General features: G+C 32.7%; 1 protein-coding gene across 3 annotated transcripts in view; it reads left to right on the forward strand.

The window, feature by feature from the left end:
• The window catches only part of GRID2 (glutamate ionotropic receptor delta type subunit 2), a 1526424-nt gene that overhangs the window by 290289 nt on the left and 1211770 nt on the right, over nt 1-24365 (forward strand). For all 3 annotated transcript variants that reach the window (XM_070452150.1, XM_070452151.1, XM_070452149.1), the window contains exon 2: nt 16324-16479. In XM_070452150.1, the coding sequence (XP_070308251.1) occupies nt 16324-16479 (156 nt within the window). The remainder of the gene's footprint in view (nt 1-16323; nt 16480-24365) is intronic.

The raw sequence follows: 24365 nt of genomic DNA on the forward strand, positions 1-24365 counted from the left end.
AGAAGGAGCATCCCAAATAGAAGGAAGAACAAGATCAAGGTCTGTGGCATGGGAACATATTTTGTGTGTTCTAGGAAGAATAAAATTTGTGTAATTGTATGTTAATGAGTAAGAGGCTGAATACTAGGGTCTGAGAAGATATTTAAGAAAAGATCCTATTACAGAAGCTTCTATAACCCCCTGGAAGGATTTTGACTACCTCGACAGATCTCTTGATATGCTGCCATTCCTGGCTGCCTCTGACATTTCAGCAACCTTTTACAACTACTTTTTTTTTTGCCTCCCTCAAGTTTTCCGAGAGTTTTAATGTTGGTTTCTCAGATACATGCTCCCTTTACCTTCTGAAGTTCCTGATTACTTGATTTTGGTGGAGGGAATGAAGAGCCGTTACTAGTTTGTCATCTCATCAGAATCTGGAAGTACAATATTGTTTTGAAATACAACTAGAGAGGAAATATTTCAGACTTTGCGAGGCTTTTAAAGTTACCTACCTACCCTATCTTTTTTTAATATGTAATTTTGGATGTTTTCTAGCTTCTGCAAATAATGCTTAAATACAAGAGGAAGAGCATTATATTTTTGGATAATATAATAATAAGAAAAAAGTTTTCTTATTTTAAGCTATTTTCCTTTAAAAATTACCAAATGCATCTCACATAGATTAAATATACAAGTTATAGAATTATGACAAGAAAAGACATTCAAAATTACCATTTCTAATTCTTCACGTTTTCAACCTTTGATGTGTAACTTACTAATTTTGTAACTATGACTTGCTTAAGAGATTAGATGCCATCTCAGACTGACGAGAAGTCAGGTATTCCCCTCTAATTCTAAGGGAAAGTTGACTAGAGAAACTTTTTCAGAATGTTAAGCAACAAGGAATATATGGCTGAAAATAGGACAAATAAAAGTAAGTGGAAACAAAAATTCAAGGGTTTTAGATCTATGTAGAGACCTTTGAGAAAACAATTGAAGAACAGATCTTAATGAATGCCAAGTCCATTAATAGATAATGATCAGTCTTCAAAGATGTTGGGTCTTTAACTTTTCTTTTAATAGCCATTTTTGGGGAAACTGAGTTTATAGTATCATTATTAAACAAGCCTTAGGATAGTCTTGAAACTGAGTTGACAGTATCATCATTAAATAGTTTTGAAGATTAAAGAAATTAAAAATAAAAATTCAGAATGAATGAAAGAGCTTGTGATTCATTATGTCCTCCATTTTTAGAAAATATAGGACAATAACATAGATGTAAACCTCAACAAACTGTATCCTTTTATACCAGTGGCTCTTAAACTGTAGCATGCATTAGAGTTACCTTGAGAGTTTGTTAAAAACAGGTTGCTATTCCCCACTCCAGTTCCTAGGTGAGAGTGATGCTGCTTTTCTATGAGTCATTTTTTGAGAACCAGGATTCTCAAAGGTGATAATTCTTATTTAATTTTAACATAGGTAATTATCCTCAAGATAATATATTTTGGGTAGCTAAAAACTTTCTTCACGTAGGGATCCAGTGTTCTTGCATTTCGGAGTCATTTTCCTAGAGGGTCTCCTGTCTATACAGACATCAGGAGACAAAGAACTGGCAGGCCCTTGACTCTTAACCCCTTGTGCTGGAAACGACGTATCAGCCACTTCGAGTCACATTCTTTGGACCAAATCTAATTATAAAAGAAGATAGAAAATGGTAATGGAATTTCAGATTTAGTGTATCTGGAAAGGAAGATTTGATTTTTAAAAGCTCCATCACTGACTGAGTTACTCACTAAGTTTCAGAATTCTGGTTTTACCAGTATAGTTCAACAAAGAAATAACTGAATGCCTGTTACATGGAAGTAACTGTGTCAGCCACTGTGGACTATTAACTGATGAAAAGTTTAACATTAGCCCTGTTTGGAGAGGGTTTCCAGCTTAATGAGAGAGAGAGAGAAAAAAAAAAAAAAAAACAAACAAGACCTTTGAGTAAGGTTAATTTAACCCTAAAAGTATACTAAAACTCTGCCTCTGTTTCCTTACTTCCCATTCACTCTTTAATCCATTTCAATTTGGCTCCAAGTTGCACTAGTTTCGCTGAAATAAATTTAATTAAAATAATGAAAAATGTCCATGTTATCTTAACACAGAACAAGGAAACTTACATGTCCTCATGTGATCTTTTTTTTGAGTAGAATTTCATATAATTGACCATTCCCGAATATTTGAATTCTTTTTCTCTTTTTGCTTCTTTTAATGATTTTCTTCTGGTATTCCCTTGTGAGTCAGGGCTGCTACCTTCTAATCCATCCTTGATTGTTTCTCTTCAAATTAAGATTAGATTGCCTCTGGGCTTTGAGTCTCTTTTTTCTCCATTTGCAGTATTTCCTTTTGTGATCAGGTCCAGTCTCAGGTCTTAAATTTGCAAAGGTATGTTGATAACCTTTAAATGTCTGTCTCTTACTTAGAACTATTTCTCTTAAGCTTCATTTCCACATACTCAGTTGGTCAACTTAACATCTCCACTTGGATTTTAATAGACAACTGAAACAGAACATAAATAACTGCTTTTTTTTTTTTTACTGAGTACTACTACATACCATGTCATAGAGTAAAACTGTTCCATGAGATGAATTACGGGCAGTTTGAAGCATGGGTCCCCAATCTTTGGGATCTAATGCCTGTTGATTTGAGGTGGAAGTGATGTCATGATAATAAAAATAAAGTGCGCAATAAATGTAATGTGCTTAAACCATCCCAAAACCACCCCCTCACTCCAGTCTGTGGAAATATTGTCTTCCTCGAAACGAGCCCCTGGTGCCAAAATTGTTGGGGACTACTGCTTTGAAGGCATTCACTATTGTTTCTTCTTTAAGCTTATCTTACTCTAAAAGCAGAATATTTAGTCTCAGGGATGTACTAAACTTTAACATAGAAACAGTTTATAAGAACTATAGATTTTTGAACCCAGAAAGTTCTAGATTCAAGTTCTAGCTCATTTATTTCTAGCTGTATAATTGGTTAATTTACCTAATTCTTCTGATTCTCCATCTCTTCATCTGTAAAATGAGGATAAAGGGAACTACCTAACAGGAATTTAAAAGTTTAACAATACTGTTGCTATTTTTTTATGAATAGAATTAACAGTGGCAAATAGCGACAACTTTGTCCATTTTTGTTAGATTTCCTGTAAGATTGTCTAACAAGTTATTACTAAAAATGGGACTTTAGAGTTGAATTTTCATAAGTCTATGACTTGTAGGTAGTCAAGGACTGATTGTGATACAGATCTTGAAAGATGAAAGAAATTTGATATATTCTGCAATCACTTACAGCTGATACCTAAAAGTATTGCCATCCTTCTAAGGAAACACTTATCCACTGCTGTCTTCTTTACAGTTATAATAGAACCACTGTTTTCTCACTGCTTATAAAATATTTTGTAGGCCACCCACCTACCAATATCAGTATGCAGCTCCCTAACGTAGTTGCTTGTTCAGTGTGTGAAATAGCACATAGCAGGGGAAAAAAAAGATTCAGTAGATTTCTGTAAAATCCTCAGTTTTGCCAATTAAAACTGCTTATTTTAAAAAGATAAAATTACAGATGGATTAAGAGTTAATGGAACCATGAGATGTGAGATTTATATTCAGAGTACCTTTTTGCTACCTGAAGTATGCCATAGGATGCATTCATTTTCTTTAGAAATGAAGACTATGTTATAGATCTAAATTGCGTAATTTCAAATGACCTATCTATTGAGTCAATTCTGATTGCTAAAATGAATTTTTTACATCTCAAAGCAGAGAAGTTTTTGTCTTAACCATAAAATTAGAATTTTCACTATGTAGAAGACAGGTTAAATTAAATTATTTGTGAGCAAAATGTGTTTGAATTTTCAAAAAGCATACATAGTATTCACAGTATATATATATTTTTTCATACAGATATTTCTTTGACCTGTGGTTTTATTTATAGTACCACATACCAGTTCTCACACTTTTTTAAAATGGTAATTGAAAGTAGTATTAAAAGCATCTAGAATTGTTATAGGAGGGAAAAAATGTTGAATTTGTTCCATTTCTAAAAATATCTGCACGTCTTCTCAGTGAATGTACTTTTCAAGAAGACAGCTTCTTATCCTTTTTTTATGTGCATCATATCAGTTTTGGGAAAGTTTGAATTGCTGTGCAGTGTTTAAAAAGTCTCTTTTCTTAAACCAGTTATTTCTGTTCTTACCATAGCATTTAAGTTTGTAATATTAGGATATTGCTTCAATTAAATGTGTGATATGGAGAAAGAGACTGAAACACAGGATATAAAGCTCTGGATAAGTACACAAATACATGGGAAAACAATGGAAATAGTGGCAGACTTAATTTTCTTTGGCTCTAAAATCACTGCAGATGATGACTGCAGCCATGAAATTAAAAGATGTTTGATCCTTGAAAGAAAAGCTGTGACAAACCCCGACAGTGTATTGACAGTGTACTTTGCCAACAAAAGTCCATTGAGTCAAAGCTATAGTTTTTCCAGTAGTTTTGTGAGTAGTTTTATGAGAGTTGGATCATAAAGAAGGCTGGGTGTTGAAGAATTGATGCTTTCTAACTGTGGTGTTGGAGAAGACTCTTGCGAGTCCCTTGGACTGCAAGGAGATAAACCAGTCAATCCTAAAGGAACTCAATGCTGAATATTCTGAAGCTGAAGCTCTAATACTTGACGCCACCTGATGTGAAGAACTGACTCATTGGAAAAGACCCTGATGCTGGGAAAGATTGAAGGCAGGAGGAGAAGGGAATGATAGAGGATGAGATGGTTGGATGGCATCACCAGCTCTATGGGCATGAGTTTGAGCAAGCTCCGGGAGTTGTGTAGGACAGGAAAGCCTGGTGTGCTGCAGTCCATGGGGCCGCAAAGAGTTAGACATGACTGAGCAACTGAACAACAAAGTTCACAGAGTCAGTGTAAAAATATGAGAAAAAAAAAAAAGAGTGCTACTTTTCAAATTTAAAAAAAATGATTATAACATACACACACCATTTGTCATCTCACCGATTATTAAGTATACAGTTTGATAGTATTAAATATATTCAAAATATCTCTTCAAGACTCTTCTTTCAATTTTGAGGAGTATATATAGAGATGGAATTTCTGGATCACATAATAATTGTAGGTTTAATTTTTTGAAAACTGCCAGGCTGTTTTTCGAAACAGGTGGACCATTTTACATTCCTGTCCGTTGTACTCAGGGGTTCCAATTTCTCTACATCCTTTCCAACACTTGCTACTTTATTTTTCAATAGTAACCATCCTTACGTGTATGAGTTATTTCCTCGTTGTTTGATCTGAATTTTCCTAATGGTTAGTAATGTTGAGAGTCTTTCCATGTGCGTATTGGCCACTTGTATATCTTCTTTGGAGAAATGTCTATTCGAGTGCTTTGTTGTGGTTATTGTTGTTTAGTCACTAAAGAGTTTCCAACTCTTTTTCAACTCATAGACTCTGCTCCTCCAAGCTCTTTTGTCAGTGGCATTTCCCAGGCAAGAATAGTGGACTGGATTGTCATTTCCTTCTCCAGGGGACCTTCCTGACCCAGGGATCCAACCTGAGTCTTCTGCACTGGCAGGCAGATTATTTGCCCAATTTTTAATCTAGTTGTTTTTTGTTGAGTTTCAGGAGTTCTGCTTCCCTTGTGGCTCAGCTGGTAAAGAATCTCCCTGCAATGCGGGAGACCTAGGTTAGATTCTTGGGTTGGGAAGATCCCCTGGAGAAGGGAAAGGCTACCCACTCTAGTATTCTGGCCTGGAGAATTCCATGGACTATACAATCCATGGGGTTGCAAAGAGTCCAACACAACTGAGAGACTTTCACTTTCCTAAATATTTATCTGGATATTAATGTCACATATAAACACAAGTTGCAAATATTTTCTCCTGAAGTGAATCTCCGTATGTACATACACAGTGTGTAATCGGGTGATATTTTTGGCTATTCTGCCAAACTCTGTCTTTTGATTGGAGAGTTTATTTCATTTACACTTAAAGTAATTACTGATAAAGAGGAAATTCTGTCATTGCTATTTGTTCTCCATATGTCTTATAGCTTCATTATCTCTCATTTCCTGGATTACTGTTTTCTCTCTTGCTTGTCTTTTTGGAGTGAAACATTTAAATTATTTTCTCATTTCTGTTTGTTTGTGTATATCCTATAACTATTTTCTTTGTAGTAACCATGGGGATTACATTTAACATCCTAAAGTTATAATACTTTAATTTGAGTTTATACTAATTTAGCTTCAATGAGATACAAAATTCTGCTCCTTTACATGTTCATCCTCAGCTCTTTCAGTTGCTAACGTCACAAAATTGCATCTCTACACATTGTATGCCCTAACATATAAACTAGTGGCTATTTAAATGTATTAGACACTTAAATTATGTGGAAAGTAAAATGAGCAATTGCAAACCAAAGTTGCAATTAATAATACTAGCTTTTAGGTTGATGGCTGTCTTTTAAATAAAACATTAATGTCTTACACCATGTAGAAAATAAAAACATGGAGTTATCTACTGTCATTACAATAGTACTGAATTTTATAATTGCTTATGTGCCACTTTTACTGAGATCTTTATTTCTTCATGTGGCTTCAAGTTACACTCTAATGTCCTCGTATTTTAACCTGCAGGACTCCATTTAGCATTTCTTACAGAGCAGGCTTAAAGACAATGAATATCCTCAGTGATTGTCTAGATGAGGAAACAGATTCCCGATGTTTTCTTCTTCATCTTCTGACTATACTTTCTTTCAATAGTGCCATTTTTATTAAGAAAAATCCAGATGATTGACCTTTCAGTATTTAGTATTCTTTAAAAATTACAAATAATTTTTATTGCAAGAAGTTATTTGAAATGCTTACTCCTCAGAGACCAAAGTTAGATAAAAATGTGTAAGATCTTCAGAGAGGATCTATGTTCCAAAAACAGAAACAAAAAAGAGATTATTTTAAAGATTAGCATCCTAGTATGTTCCACATGTGAAAGTCAGATTATCTGTTCCTTAAACACAATAGATTTTCTTTTCTGGCATAGACTTTTGGAAAACATACAGCAAAGTCAGATGTTTAGGTGGCCGAATTTTCAGTTTAAATGGGCTATGGGTTTCTGGGTAACTTTATAAGAACCTCAAATGAAATGTGAATTCGAATGTCATTGGCTGAAGAAAAGGACTTGTGTTAGAATGAAGAATCTCTACATGAATTTGACTTAGCTTACAATGTGATGGAATGCCACATTCCAACAGAAATACTCTCCCCTGAAATGGTGGAGATCATTATTGAAAATTTATCTGCTTGGTCTGTGATATACCCTTCTCATTTTAAGTCATTCTATTATAATATGTTGAGGAAAACTGAGAATTTAAAAGTATCTGCATTGTAAAAATGTCTTATATTACAATATGCCTTCAGGTATTTATGTAGAATAATTTTTAATTATCTGAGTGGAGTTTTATCTCCTTCTAGTTATATCTTCATATACTATATCATAACTAATTCTGATGTGATCTAGGTAATATCCTCTTTGAACTTGATTATCTATCTTTAAAAACGAGTAATATTTGCCTATAAACTAGATAATTATGGTGGGTGATTTGGGAGTTAATAGTGTAATGTACTTTGAGAACAAAATGCTAAGTAAGCATTAGAAACTGGGAGATAATGAACCAGTTAGTTTCTATAGCTGGCCAAAATTTGAATATTACAGACCTACATACATTAGTAAAGATCTTTTCTATATAAAGTCAATGACTTGGGCATTGTACTTTTAGGATTATTAGTCACTAAAGCAGAAAAATTTCTAATGTCTTAAAAAATTAAAGGCTAGAGATTTGTTATGAACCCAGAATTTAAAATATATCAAAGTGTATATGTTATTGGAGCTCACTTAATATTATTCTAAAGTAACTGTGAAAATTGTCATTTAACATGTTTAGAAAATTTACCCCAACTTGTTCCTTGTATATTTTAGATAATTATTCAAAAATCAAACTTAAAGTTTGGGGGGAAATGTGTTAAATATTGAGTTAAACTTGTCTTTAAATGGCATAGTTTAATTTATTTGGGTAAATATTATATCTACCAAAAATATGCAAAAATGCTATTTAAAAACTTTCTTAAATTAGACCTAGTTATTAAAAATTTATTGAACATAATGATTAAAACCTATTTGAGAGTTTTAACATTCATATAAAATTTCATTTTTATAATTATGAAAATAAGTATATATGTAATTTGGTAATATAGAAGTTTATTAAAATGAATATATTGTTATGTATTAAGCTTATAGCTCTCTACGGAGTTTGCCTTGAAAATGAGACCTGTGAATTCTGCCATAGTCATTAGTAGCATTAGGTCTCTGGAAAGTTACTTGCCCTGAATTTCATTTCCATCAAAGGATTTTTATGAAAACTAAATCATATGATGTCAGTGAACCACTTATTACAATGCTTATTACTAATAAATGTTAATTATTTTCATTATTATTTTGGTTATTGTAAACAAGAGAAGCACAACATATTATTTTTAATTCAGAATAATATTTGCTAATTGTCATGACTTTTATATGTATCTAAAACATCCTTTAGACTATTAAGAGTTTTTATTTTGATTTACTTCCATAGTGTACTTGTGAAGGATCAGATAAGGTGAACTGAGGAAAATATACCTCTGAATGAAAGGAAAAATACAATTCTAAAAACTCTACTTCCTGTCAAAGAAGACATTAAATTAGAATATATTTGTAAAATTTCTGTTAAATAAGAGACTGTTGAAAATACTTGTTATACAGAATTGATTCATGGAGGATATTTCAATGTAACTGATATTATGTAGGCAGGTTTTATATATACTCTGACACATACTCACACATGCATAAACATACCACATACACACAATACCTTCATTTTAATAATATCTTTATTGAAATAGTTGCCTCTGTCTATGCTCAGATGAAGATGCCAGTGGTATAGAAAATGCTAAGTTAAGTTGGTCACAATTCTGCTGAATTTTCCTCTTGTCTAATTGTATTGAACACGTTCAACCTTTTTTCCTTCTTGTGAAGAATGAAATAAAGGAGAACTTAGATTTTACAGTATTTATAAGGTCTTTATTACTTGTCCCTTTGAATACATGCACAGTTCCCACCGGCATTAGTAGAAATCATAAGTAGATGTAAAAACACTATAGATCTCTCTTGATTTGAATATCTGTGCACAGTGAAACTAATGTGTATGCACAGTGCACTGTTAGAATTAAATATGAAAATCTACTTGTGAATAGTAACATCTAAAACAGTGAGGATATATGATGACTTAACAATTCTGAATAGCTTTCAAGAGCTGTAAATCCTACTGTGACCAGTGAATTGTCTCAAAGCAGAGAGTTGTGCCTTTTTAAAAAAATTTAATCTCCAAAGCGAATTTGCTAAAGCATCTAAGGCAAAGGGGAATACATTTTATGTGGAAAGTCTGATGTTCAGGTTTTTACTATAATTCTTCAATTTTAAATACTTCATGGTGTAAACAGATAACTGTGCTAATTACGAGACTAATAATCATTATCAAATATATATGAATGTATGTATATATACATATGTATGTAAATACATATATATATATATTCACTGCTACTACTAGTTATTGAGTATATATTAGTATATATAATAGCTATCACACATATGTATATGTGAATGTCATAGTGGATCATATGTGTGCCATTGTATGTTCAGGTTTTTACTATGCTTCTTCAATTTTAAATACTTCACAGTATAGAGTAAATGAATATGTTATGCTAATTGGCAGTTAGTATTCATTATCAAATACATATGTATGTGTGTATATATTAATATATATATTTTCATTGGTATAACTAGTTATTGAGTATATACTAATATATATAGTAGTTCTAGATATTATCACATATATGTATATAGGAATGACATAATGGATTATATATGTAATATATATATATGTACATACATGGAATAAGTGCTTGAAATTAGAAAAACAGCATAATATGGAAGAAATAGTTCCAAACTTGAAACCAGAAAATCAATATTCCTACTCCACTCCTTCTAATTTTTGACTGTGAAATTTTGGTTAAATTACTTAAAATTTTTCACTACAATTTCTGAAGAATGAGAAAGTTTTTTTACTGAAAAAATGAAATGAAAGCTTTATCATTCTTAAAATTTATTTCAGCCACGAATCTATGAAATCCACAATTGCTGTTTTTGTTATCTTATGAAGGCATTTTGATTCTGCTATGGTCTGATGCAACATGTAATGGATTTCAGCTGTCCTGTCAGCAAATCATTTGTGAAGAAGCTCAGTGGCTTGGCTTTGATGATTATCTCTGTGTTGATACGTGTTGATACTTTCTTCTTTTCAATTTTTAGAATTACCAAAAGATATTTGGTTGTTTTGTTTTTCAGTCGCTCGACCATGTCCGACTATCTGCGACTTTGTGGACTGCAGCACGCCAGGCTTCCCTGCCCTTCACTCTCTCCAGGAGTTTGCTCAAACTAGTGTCTACTGAGTCAGTGATGCCATCCAACCATCTCATCCTCTATTGTCCCCTTCTCCTCCTTTCCTCAGCCTTTCCTAGCATCAGGGTCTTTTCTAATGAATTAGCTCTTTGCTTCAGGTGGCCAAAGTACTGAAGCTTCAGCTTCAGCATCAATCCTTCCAATGAATATTGAGGGTTGCTTTCCTTTATAATTGATTAACTGGTTTGATCTCCTTGCAGTCCAAGGGACTCTCAAGAGTCTGCTCTGGCACCACAGTTCAAAAGCATCAATTCTTCGGCACTCACATCCTTTATGGTCCAACTCTCACGTCCATACATGACTACTGGAAAAACCATAGCCTTGACGGTGTTACTTTTATAAAATTAGATATGCAGATCTCCCAATACTTTTTTCAGCTCTGTATATGGAAAAATTCCTTCTGTTATTGACTTGCTGTATCTTTGGACCCCAGCTGTGTCCCTTCCTTGCCTAGTGCTGCTCCCACCAATTGGATGAGAATGGGTTTGGCAAAGCAGGACAGAAGCTTTCTTCCTTTATCAAGGAATGGGAAAGGGACAACTCTAAGAACTTTTCTTCCGGGGTAAGGCAAGTGGGAAATTTTTAAGGGTTATGAGGCGGGTATGCCATCAGAACCTGTGGAAGATGACAGTAAGTTTCCAGAAACATCCAAACATGCATAATCCTGTGGGCTCCTTTGCTCAGGACACTAATTGTGCTAATAAAGTTGAACTTCTCCCTTTGGGCAGAGATTGTAGCATGGTAATGAAGCAAAGGCAACTTTCAGACATTGGGGGTCTCTTCAGCTCAGGTGCTGCCTTGGTGGTCAGGCTAGAACCGGTCCGGGGAGTAGACTGTTGTTATCTTGGACCTTTCTACTTGAGCTGATTCTGCAGTTTTGCTTCTGCAAAATGTGACTTCTGTGAATTCTGCAGTTTTGCTTCTGCAGTGTGACTTCTGCCTCAGCAAACAGAGAAGTGGGTATAGACTAATGGACTGTGGTATGGAAAAGGAAGAAAGCAGGTTAGCCTCTGTACAGTTATGGGTCTCTTTCTCGTGACACTTCAGTATGTGTCTGGTCTCTCTCTGCTGAGTCATGTCTGACTCTTTGTGACCCTATGGACTGTATCCTGCTAGACTCCTCTGTCCATGGAATTATCCAGAAAAAAAGAACAAAAACAGCTGGAGTGGGTTGCCGTTTCCTACTCCAGGGGATCTTCTCAACCCAGGGACTGAACCTGTATCTCTTCTTGCATTGGCAGACAGATTCTTTACCACTGCACCACCTGGAGAGCCCCTTCAATATCTGTAGCAAAAACTTTCTCAGTATTTTTAGAGGAAATTCAGAGCTAGATGAAGACACTTTTTTTGCTCTACTACCTTCCCAGCTAAACAGCATTTCCTCTACTTGCCAGCTATATGTATAAGATGAAGATTTCATATATTGAAACTAAAAATAAAAGTATGTGATTTATACCTTGCTGAATAATTTGGGTCTTCTGGAGTCATGATAATACTTGTGATAATAAGTTCACATACAGGTACATTTGCAATTGTTTTTTTTCTAATTTAGAATTAGTTGTAACTGTGTTTTTATTCTTATATTTGAAGTTGAATTTTTAATTTTATTTTTTATTGAAGTATAGTTGATTTACAGTGTTCTGCAAGTCTCTTTTGTACAGCAAAATGATTCAGTTATACACATATAGACAAGAAAATATTTTCATTCTTTTCCATTGTTTATCATAGATATTGAATATAGTTCCCTCTGCTATGCAGGAGGACCTTGTTGTTTATCCATCCTATATGAATTTGAATTTAGGTATCCTGTTTTAAAAGGTCATGCCTAACTAATATGAGGAAAGTTTAAACTATTATTTTTTGTTGAATATCTAATATACTCAAGCTCCATTATAAATACTTGAACAATAAAAATAGTTTCTATGGCCCAGGAAATTTATTTTGCTAAGGAGACAAGGCATATACCCATGATTGAGGCAGTATCATGAATAGAGATATGAAGGTTTAAATGCTTAAAATGTTTTTGAGAGTTATGGAGGTGGTCAGATTAGTAACTTCTTATAAATATTTTATTTAACAAGCATGTTTGTGAATGTGAATTTGTGTAAAATTATGTTTTTAACTTATACACATGACACATGATACAGTTGAAAAATTAAGACCTCCACATGTTTTTAATACTGCTGTAAGCCATAATTATTTTCTTTTCTAAGATATAAGAAGATCAGGATGATCTATTTTGTATTTAAAAACTTGTGTGTAGAGTACATGTCACTCTCTTTCTGTAAGGAAAAGTAAAGACCATTTTTCTCTCCCATGGAAGTAGCAGATCATCAGTCCCTAATAGTGGAAATGATTATAATTACAGTTTAGTCATTAGGAATCTTTAGGAGATGTTCCTTCTCTGCCTGTTGCTTGGTTATTCTTCCCTCCAGTTTGGCCAGCGTAAAATGTAGAATATGATTTGTTGATCAGATACTGTGTGTGTGTGTGTGTATGTGTGCGTGTGTGTGTGTAAATGGTGGAAGAATTATTTCATCATGACAATAAGTCGGCTCTGGCTTTCTCATCCAGGTTTTAAAATAAAACTGACTGTTAAAACATGCTAATAAAAATAGCTGGGAAAGAAATAGATGCTGTATCATCATGTACGCTATATAGTTGTGAATGTTACGTTTTGGAAACTTTAATTTCAAAAATGACATTTAATGTTTGATTAGACTGGTAATATGCATTTATTAATATAAAAGATAGAGATGACATAACTATACTATTGGAAGTGCATGGCATGCATAAGAAAGGACTGTGTTTCCTGAGATTCTTCATGTGAAACTTGCCAGGTTGTTTTCAGAATAGTTGTGCTTGATATAAAATGCTGCATTTACTTTGTAACAAAAAGCCAAACTTAAGATGAGATTTTATAGCTGAGGAAAACAGTAAATAAATAAATAAATGGATCTGAAATGTTGGCTAAGATTTCCTGTTCTTTGCTTATGCTGTCTGTGTGCAGTAAGATAAACTGTTTGTTTTGTCTACTTCCTTTCTGTTTGCTGAAAGATGAACTGCTTCTTTTGTGCATTTCCTTTCAGTATATCTTAATTCGGAACAGAATCGACTAATTTGCTATCATTTTGGCAGATTTCTGCCATTTATTAAGCCAGGTTTAATGTTTAAAGCAATTTTAAGTGTTCTGTCAGGCAATAATAAAATGTTTCCATTAAAAATGTATTACCAATACTCATCAGAAGTCAATAATGTTACTTGCTATAAAACAAGGTTGATTAGAAACTCTTCATTTAAACAATCCATTTGGTATTCATGACAAATTAAACATCTCTGTATAAATATACATCACTTCTTTGTGAATAGGCATTTAGATTATCTGATTTAAAATGAATTGGGTATTTCAGCTCCAGTTATAGCACCCTTATATCACAGTTCCTAACAAAGTGCTGAAGAAATTTTATATCCCGGTATGATAATATTATATTTTAATGTAATGATTAATTACATTAATCTAGCTTCTGATAAATATTATCACAAATTAAAAGTCTTTTTAAGTGTGGATTAAAGTTATCAGGATAAATCTAAATTTTATTACCTAAATATTTTCATTAAAAACTTAGTCTATAAAGTAAACCTTTAATTCAGAGGCAACAAGATAGGTTTAAAATTAATGTGTATTATATAAATTGATTACATCATTAAAACTAATAATATTCTGAGTATTAGTTATATAATAGTATAATTCCAAAATAATTTTATATTAATTAAAAAATTCTTCACACTTTTCTTATGTTTTTATCCATGGCAGGTATTCCAAATGTATAGGAAATGGAAAGAAAAGGTTTAAATAGGCTGGTCAAAGTTGTCAGTGAACCCATGCAAATATAGAAGACCAGTGGTAAGAAAAACCTAAGCACACAGTAAGCCTATTAGACATTTTGCTTTCTCTAGAAGAAATTAATCATTGCTTTACCATGGCAAAGCCACTTATGCTGGAGAGGTCAAAAGTAACCTGCCAGATTTGTCAGAAGTGAACATAGTTTCACATTTGCTTTATCATGTATTGAGTCTTATAATGCATGTTAAATATCATGATTTGTCTTTTCCTAGAAGATTTTGAGGGCTTCAGTTACATAAGTATTAAATCAACAAAATTGAAACATGTAAAGTATGTCTACTTTTATTGATATGTATATGTGTGTTTGTGTGCATGTATGTGAATATATATGCATATCTGTGTCTGCATATATAGTGTGTTTATCTCTTCATATATGTGTATAATAACTTTTCTATTTATATAATGGAAAAAGTCATTTTTATATACACACTTTTTTTCACACACGGTAATGCATATTATAGTCAAGAAATATATATTATGCATATATAGATAGGATGTACATATGTTCATAGTTGTTCCTTTATCATGTTATTGTCCTTTAGGTGTATGTCTTTTTTTTTATCAGGAGGGAATTCATTAGGTTTATTCAAAAATGCAAAAAGTACATTGACCTAATTATTTGTGATTAAAAAGTAAATTATTAAAAATGTGTGCCTGCTTAGAGCTGGAGGAGTCAGTATGCATGACCATATGGGAAAGAATCCCGAAATATGCTATAAAGTCAGATTCCCCATTAAATACTTTCATTCCTTTTGGGTATAATCCTAGAAGGCAGTATCCCATAGTGACACAGAGCAAGAATGTTGGAGTCAAGGAGGCAAAGGCTCTGGCCATTGTTGTGGGAACTTAGGCATATTTCCTGCATGGAATCCTTTTGTAAAACAGTATTTGTTTGGAGTACTATTTGAGAAGGGGACGACAGAGGATTAAACAGTTGGATGGCATTACTGACTCAATAGACATGAGTTTGAGCAAGCTCTGGGAGTTGGTGTTGGACAGGGAAGCCTGGTGTTCTGCAGTCCATAGAGTCGCAAAGAGTTGGACATGACTGAGCAACTGAACTGAACTGAATTACTTTAAGAATTGCATTAGATACTGTAGTGTGAAAAAATTAATAGAAAATGTTAAGCTGTGTTTGGATTATATTACAGTATTTAAAAAAAGGAACGATACCAGCATTTATTAAGACATATTTAGTTACCACAGTTTGCTTAAATTTTGCGTGCATAGCATCACTTAATATAGCTAATAAACCTTACAGATGGATATTATTTTTATTACTAGATATTATAGATGATGAATGTGTTAGAGTTTGAATCCCTTGCTCAAGGTCAAACCTTGAGAGTCAGGATTTGAAAAGATATGGAAACTCTTGTTCAAGAAAGAAAGAAGAAATAAAAAGAAAAATAATAAACGAAAATCATGATAAAAATTTGATTCCTATTTACTTTATGAATGGACTCTAAGAATATATCCTTATTTTTCTCCAGTTATTCAGAAAAAAATCTTCAAGCTATGAATTCCTAAAGATCTTAGTACATGAGGCATTCAGTGCATTTAACCACTTTGTTCTGCCAAGGCTTTTTTTACTTATTATGCCTTCCCAGTGCTTTCCCAGCAAAACACTGATGTACTATTCATCATTTCCATTTGGAAGAAGTAACTACTTTCCTGCTTAGCTGTCACACTGCTTCCAGTACAGTATGTTTCAGTAATAAATAAAGTGCATGCTTTAAGTGAAAGTATACGTTTTCTGATACATAAGTCTCTTTGGCGTAATTCTGGAGGGCATGAGAGAATATTTATGTTATTGTTTAATGGCGACTCACTTCTTTCTAGGAGCAATTTTTGATGAATCTGCCAAAAAGGATGATGAGGTATTTCGCACAGCAGTTGGTGACCTCAACCAGAATGAGGAGATCTTACAGACTGAGAAAATCACATTTTCGGTGACATTTGTTGATGGCAACAACCCTTTTCAAGCAGTTCAGGAAGGTAAGGTCTATCAGCACTCTACATTTTGTTTTTTGGTTTAGTACAAATGGCAATGAAATTAAATTTTTAAAAGCCATTAAACATGAACATCATTTTTGCATCTTTGCTGCATTGCTTTTCTTTTAGGGTGTTATTTGGTAGATTTTAATCCTGTATTCTACTTCTGAAAGGGCAGTGAGTGAAAAGTTATTGTTTTAATAGAAATACAATATGAAAATGGTCTTAAATATTTATAATAAAAACTTTGCAATATTTTATGACTTTAGTGTAATTGAAACATTCCTTAAAAATGTGACTTTCTATCTGAAGTTTTACTTTGTTTTCTTTGACATAACTGCTGCCTTGAGTGTTATCACAACTGGAGATGACATTTAAAGTGTATTCATAACAGTTGTATTGCTCGAAGGAAAACTTTTAGACAGTACATACAAATCAAAGATCCAAAATACAAAGATTTTGTGCTTGAATCTCTACAGTGTGCCAAATTTTAAAGCACTTTTTTCTCCATTCTCTCTGTAAACTTGAATGAATTAAAATTTTACATAGGTACAGAGTCATACAAATTATTTTTATTATGCTAAAATGATCCTTTGTATGAATGAAGGACTTCAATGAAAGATCTTACACTAATAAAATTCTAGTTTTGATGCTATTATTGTAATGAAATATTTAGTCTTTTGATTGGCAAAGTAGTCATTATTCATGAAGTTATTTGTTGTTAATCTATTTTATATTTTATTGTGATTATATATTTAGACTAAAGATACTAATATGAAATTAGTTAAATGAAGTATTAATTTCTTTCATTAAAAACTTAGAGAAATTGGCAGAAGAAAATATGGACAAGATGTGACTGTAGTAAAGTCTGGTAGAAAACTTTTTAAAGAAAAGTATTGAAGGGATAAAGAAGATAAATGTTTTTGTTTTAATGTATTTACTTGATATACAAGTAAGTTTTATTGGATTGTGTTTTTGATCAGTGGCATTGGCTAAAGCCGATTTAAGCTTATTTCTGTCAGTAAGGCAATGGATAGAATAATTAATAGTCTAATGGATTTTCCTTCTTATTAATTTGATGAAGTGAAAAGATATTATTTTAATGAAATGAACAGAAATTTTTAAGTAAAGGTTGATTTTGTAATAAAATAGATTTTTCATATAAATATGATGGAACTTTAATATATAAGTATAAATTTTAAAAATCAGATTAATATAAGCATCTGATTTTTTCTTGCATTTTAATTCAGAATTATCCTGGGAATTTGCAACTTTAAATCATGGCTATGCTGATAAACTTTCTATAGAAACATCTAAAAATTGTCTAAATTAATGTTCGAATTCATAAAGCAGCCTGCAAAAATAATAAACTAGAAATTGTGGAAAATACTTGTAATGTAAAAGAATAGTTACACTAAGAATGTTATTCTTTAAAATAAGTAGGTATTTCTTTCCCAACTGTTAGTTTCAGTAACCAGAGTAAGAACAGGAAAACATGAGGACCGACTTACTTTTGTGACTGTCTTCTTATTAACTGCAGATGTGCTAAAATATCCATGCCTTTTAAAAAATCCACTTTGACTGAAAAAATGTGGATAAATCAGTGAGAAATATACAGTGGGTAAAATGGAATTACAAGAGCTAAATAAATATGGCCTTCACACCTTTTTTTTTTTAAGAGACTACTTTTTTTTTTTTAGAGACTACAGTTTGAAACACAAGGACAGTTTTTAAAATACCACAGTTAATTTATTTACATATTACTTTGTGTAACCATTCTACTGCCAACTAAATTCTGGAAACAAAAATATCTCTCAAAAGAACTATTGTGATATAAAAGAATTTTTGGCACTGAAAGCAAATTGAGAGAGGAAGTAAGTTTTGAGTTTTCAAAATAGAGAATGCTAGATATTTGTCAAGAAAGAATAAAGAACTTGATAATTTGCCTGATGGGTTTTGATACTAACAGGATGTTCTGGATCAGTTATTTTGATGGTCTGCTCTGGGTAATGAATCTGAAATAAGTTCTAGATAACTCTGGAGCTAATTTTTACTCCATTCAATATCAAGAAAGATCTTGTTTAATTTTAGAAGTAAAAACAGTTTTTTCTAGAGCTCTTGATAACTTGATAACTTGATAACTTTGAAACAATAATAGAAATATTCAATTGAGAGAGGACAAAAAGTATTTAGGAGTATTTCTTAAATATTTTGAGGAAGTATTTTAGGAGAAACCTTCAACTGAACTATCAAAGTTGGTCACCTTTATATCATCATATCTTTGCTGCAGTATCATTAAAATCTATAACATAGAGGGCCTTAAATCAGTTTGTTAATATTTTGTTTATCCTATCTATATTCAACACTTAATAAGAGAGAGAGATTTAAATATAAACAGCCTACTTACTCCATAAACTTTAATAAAGAATATTGGTAATATAAAATGCTCCTTTGTAGTTTTGGTTATTGTACTTTGTGCATAATAATAATTATTTTATGGTGAGTTTCTTGAAGAATGTATCTTGGTTACAACATAGGATCAATATTTTCTATTCTCTGGAGAGCAATGACTATTTGATCATCATTTTCACTATCCTATAACATTAATCTCAGCAGTTTCAGATAAATGAACAGTAGGGAAAAAAATTCTTATTTTAACAAAAGTAATTTGTCAATAAACCACCTATTTTTAGGTAATTATTTTTACTTTCTTTTGAATATTTTTTGGTAAGCCATTGGTTACCTTTAATCTGTTGAGCTGTGTGATGTCAACTAATGGTAAAGACTTTTTCATACCTTAACTTAGGAATTCTTTTCTTTAGTTTATATTTTGTGTGTGTGGACATTTTCCTTAAGATATACAGAAAACATTTGAAATTATCAAGGTACAAAGTTATGTAAGTCCTATTGAATGTTAAATTAAATAATTGAGACCACAGTGGTTAAGTAATCATTCTATAAACTGGAAGTGTGTAGCAAAGAATGAATGAACTAAACCAAGGCCTGTAGACCACTGACCTGATATATTCCTTACTATATCTGCAGGGATATATATATATATATATTGTGTGTGTATATATATATATACACACATACTTATTTATGAGGAAAATGCCTAATATATTCTGATATATTCTAGGACTTGAGTAAACACTGCTGGGAATGAAAATGGTAGCAGATTTATGTTTTGATATGTGCAGGTTATGTTCATGGGTTTTAGATAACATGGATTAGCAGAAAAATACCAATTTGATTGGCAGCAGCAGTTGCATTGTATAATCCACTCAGTTCATTCATCCTTACTTCTCCTCTTCTAAATAATAATGAAGAAATCAGAACATAAGTGATGTATTTTAAGGTCAATTTCGTCTCTGTAGATGAGATGCTCCCCAAGTCTTTAGAACAAATTTCCAGATTTAGATACATAAAGAATTAAAGAAATTATAATTATTCAGTTTTCACTTTAGAGATGGCTTCACATTGTTGAAATTGCCTCCTGTGTTTTTTTTTTTTCCATGACTGACTTCAGAATTGATTAAAAGAATATATGATAGCTGTCCTTTGTTCTGCTACCTCATCCAGCTATTCACAGCAACCTGGAGAACTCATTACTTTCATCAGAATTCAGAAAGGGCCTTTTGCAGGTTCAGGTGACCTGGACTAAAGTAGTTGTTGTGAGATTTCTTTCCTTACTTTTCTTTTATAGATTGTTGCCTCTATGGGACCTATGTACTGAATATAACATAGATACACAAATGACTGGTGTGAAAGGCAGTGTGTGGAAGCAAATTAGTAGAAAAATACCTGCTACTACTATTGTGCTTGAATGGAGTAATGCTGAGACAGGAGTAGGACCTTCTATTGCAGAGGGTAGTCATGGGTGTAGGCCAAATTGGGCAGACTTTCCGGTTGCAGCGAATGCGAGGCCTATTAGGGGTATGTTAGAGTTATTTGGGTTTAGTATAAAAATTTGTTGAAAGTCTCAGGCGTTAAGGTTAACAAGGAATCATGCTATTGCTAGGATAAAGCCGATGTCGCCGATGTGGTTATATAAGATTGCTTGCAGAGCTGCTGTATTTGCGTCTGTTCGTCCATACCATCATCCGATGAGTAGAAATGATATGACTCCCATGCCTTCTCATCCAATAAACAATTGAAATAGGTTGTTTGCTGTAACGAGAATTAGTATGGTAATAAGAAATAGAAGGAGATACTTAAAAAATTGATTAATATTAGGGTCTGAGTGCATATATCATATGGAAAATTCTATAATGGACCATGTGACAAATAATGCTACTGGAACAAATATTATTGAGAAATAGTCTATTTTGAAGCTTAGTGATAGTTTAACTGTTTGGATTGTCTCTACGGAAAGCAATAGCAGCTGTTTATATTGTTAGCTCTTAGCTGAGACCAACACCACTATGGGCCGTTAAAGATAGGGATTTATAAGACAATAAGGTCAGGAAATGTAAGGAGAATGTGTAAAAATGTTCACATCGAAAGGTGAATACAGACATATGAATGCATGTATAATTCTTGTCTGCATCACATGTATCAGGAAGAATGTTAAGAACTATGCACTGATATTTAATGGCAAGATTCAGTTAAAACATTTTGAAATAATTATTAGAAAAAATATATAAAAATGAAATGCATAGTGAGAAGAGTATAAGGGAAGATTTATACCATAGAGTCACAAATGATTCTATTTGAAAAACAAAGGACTATCAAAATTATTCTCTGGTGCGTTAAAAATTATTATAAACAATTTAGTTATAAAAGTTGATTTTAATACAAAAAGCAGTCACATTAAGGATTGCTCATCTTCCAGTTACAGCTGGGTCCATCTTTAACTTACTTCTTCACACACCAGGCATGAATATTGATTGCTCTCAAAGATCTTATAAAAATAGACATCTAACTTTCACACAGTGACAATTTCAATTGTATTTGCCTTGCATATCTTCCAAAATTAGTGTAAGTGTAAAACAATGAGACTACTTTCATTTATGGATTATGAAATAAGTCCTATGTCTTTTTAATTATATATAAATATCCATGTATCTATATCACGTGTGTAGAAGGGATAACAGAAGAGTATCAGAGCCAAAAACAGTATAAGGAATACTAAGCAGGAAAAAACTTCTCCAAGACACATGACAATTCACTGTGAGTATTTCTGGTGCCATAGGCTAAATCTGAATAGTCTGGTTCAAAGAAGATGTAAATGTAAAAGAATGATTTATGTGGCTGTGGTATTTGATGCTTGATTCTAGGGCTCAGCCTCATAGTTTATATTCCTCTCTGCTTTAATAGGATATCTTTACTGTGATTAAAAACATCTGTTAATTCCAAAATTTTTAGATTGGATTCTCCAACTTTCCTTAGCATAAGCTTGCAATGTATATAACTCATCAGACTGTGTTTCCTGGAACAATTTATATAACTCCAACTTCAGCTTATTTTTTGAATTGCCTGACCACTGAACTTGAGAATTAGTGACTCTAGAAACCAAGAAACAAAATCTGAACAGCAAGCAATTATACTTCTTCTCATTCATTCACTTATTCATTTTTCCCTCATTTTTTTCATTCCTTCTTCCCTTTCCACATCAATGTTGTATTTTGTCTCTAGGCCCAATTCTCTGTAGATAACTGATGCCTAACTCCATGTGCAGAGGGGTTGAAGGGATAGTGATGCAGCTGACTGGCCACCTCCGGGCACTCACAAGGCAGGAGAGATTCTCAAGGTACATTTGGTGGCTCTCTGGACCACCTGCTTCTCTTCATGAGTCTGGGGTGTTTAGGTTGGTCAGTTCTCCAGGAATTCCATGCCAAGTTCTGCATCAGTTTTCCTTCCTACTGCCACGTTTTAAGAACTGGCATATAAGGTCTACAATCAGAATCTGCCTATTGTGTGATCTTTAGTACTTATCATTAATGTAGTATTAAAATTTTAGACATCTGTGTCTATTAGAGACAACACAGACATGCATTCTTTCAAATATCTCTTACTACCGATTTTCATTAAAGAATTTTCGATCAAGAAGGATTATAATATTGTGTATTTGGACTCTAATTTTGAGGGTACTCAGTTAAATCAGTCTATTCAAATACTTACTTAAAGCCTATAACTCTTCCAAGACTGGCCCATCTATAATGGAAATAGCAAAAGAGAAGATGGAATGTCTGTCTCCAGGAGGTCTAAACATGCACCTGAGGGGGGCTGTGGGTTTTAACAGTGTCGTTCCTTTCTACTTGTAACTTGGGTTTTTAATTGTGTTAATAGTAGGAACATGATGTTCTAGATTTTTAAAACATTTACTATTCAGGAAAGAGGGAATTTATTTTTTAAATAAATTCATTATTTTTAATATAATGTTAATAATGATATACACTGCATAGCTTAATTTTATTTTTTTCTGTGATTTTTTTTTTTTGTTGTACCCTTTTACTGGTAAGTCTTTCCCTTATATCACTCAATATGACACTTTTAAAGTAACAGGTCCCTATTACTATGAACAGATTAAATTCAGATGTTTATAGACCCTTGTACCATGATGTTATATAACCTGCTTTGGGGGCCTTTTACCTGACTACCTACAATTGGGTACTGTTGTGTAAGCTACCTCATAAAATATATATTTCAGCAATATGTGCTACTCTGGATCTTGTTTTATTTAGAAGAATCTTTAGCAGCTTTCTGTGAAAGCTGTGTTTAATGAAATTTTTTGTTGTTGTTGCTTAAATGTTCTTTCTACCAAACATTTTCTTGTAATAATAGCACACCACTTTCTTCTGTTCTTTTTCTACCTTTATGGATAGAGTGCATGATTAAAACAGCATAATTCAGTTTTTAATCGGTCTTTTATGATAGTTATTTGGTAAAAGAATCGCCTATTATGTCATAAAGTGACTCTGAATATATGGTTTATTAGGTTAAAAACCACATTTATGTGCAGTCTGCAGTTATAATGAGAGTCCATTTTGTAGTCATAAAAATTCTTTAAGTTCATGTTGACAAACCAAAGGTGACTTAACTATATTCAGAATTTTAAAACTATTACAAGTATTATTAATATCCAACTTTTACATGATCCAGTCTACTTGCTTAACTTGAGAACAAAAAATAATCTGACTTTTTATTTTAACATTTAACAGCTTATTTTTGCATGTACTTGGAAAGTATTTTTAGATTTATTGGAATCTCATTACGCATAGTCTTTTAGTATCCATACAATATTTTGTTGAATTATATTGTAATTTTCAAAAGAAATATCATTGAAACACTTTTAAAAACAAGACACACAAGCCAATGTGCAATAGAAAACTGCATATTCTAGGAAAAATAAGAATGAATCAGCAAATACTTTTGGGATGCCTCTAAGCATTTAGCCTTGAGCAAATTACTCTGCACAAAGCTGTGCTGTCCACTGGCTGTCCTGAAATCTTAGTGTAGTTGGCTTAACCATTATTATCCTGTATTAGATACTGACCTGTATATGCACCTCTTTCTTTTACCCTCCTATCACAGTGCTTTTAAAAATTCGTCACTCACCTTTTTAATCTTTGATTCTTCACTGTATTCACTCATAGTATTTATATTTGGTTCAGTATGTGTTTTAAACTTGATGCTTGAGGAAAAAGAAAACATCACGGTTAAGTGCAAGGGCCATGTGTTCGGGTGCGTAGTAAGTCGCTTCATGCACAGAGTAAGTAGCTTCATGCCTATGTGCTAAGTTGCTTCAGCCATGTCTCACTCTTTGTGACCCTCTGGACTGTAACCCACCAGGCTCCTCTGTCCATGGTGGATTTTCCAGGTAAGGATACTGGAGTGGGTTCCTATGCCCTCCCCAGAGAATTATCCTGACCTAGGGATTGAACCCG

The sequence above is a fragment of the Odocoileus virginianus genome, chromosome 21 (assembly GCF_023699985.2).
Source record: "Odocoileus virginianus isolate 20LAN1187 ecotype Illinois chromosome 21, Ovbor_1.2, whole genome shotgun sequence".
NCBI classification, from domain to species: Eukaryota; Metazoa; Chordata; class Mammalia; order Artiodactyla; family Cervidae; genus Odocoileus; species Odocoileus virginianus.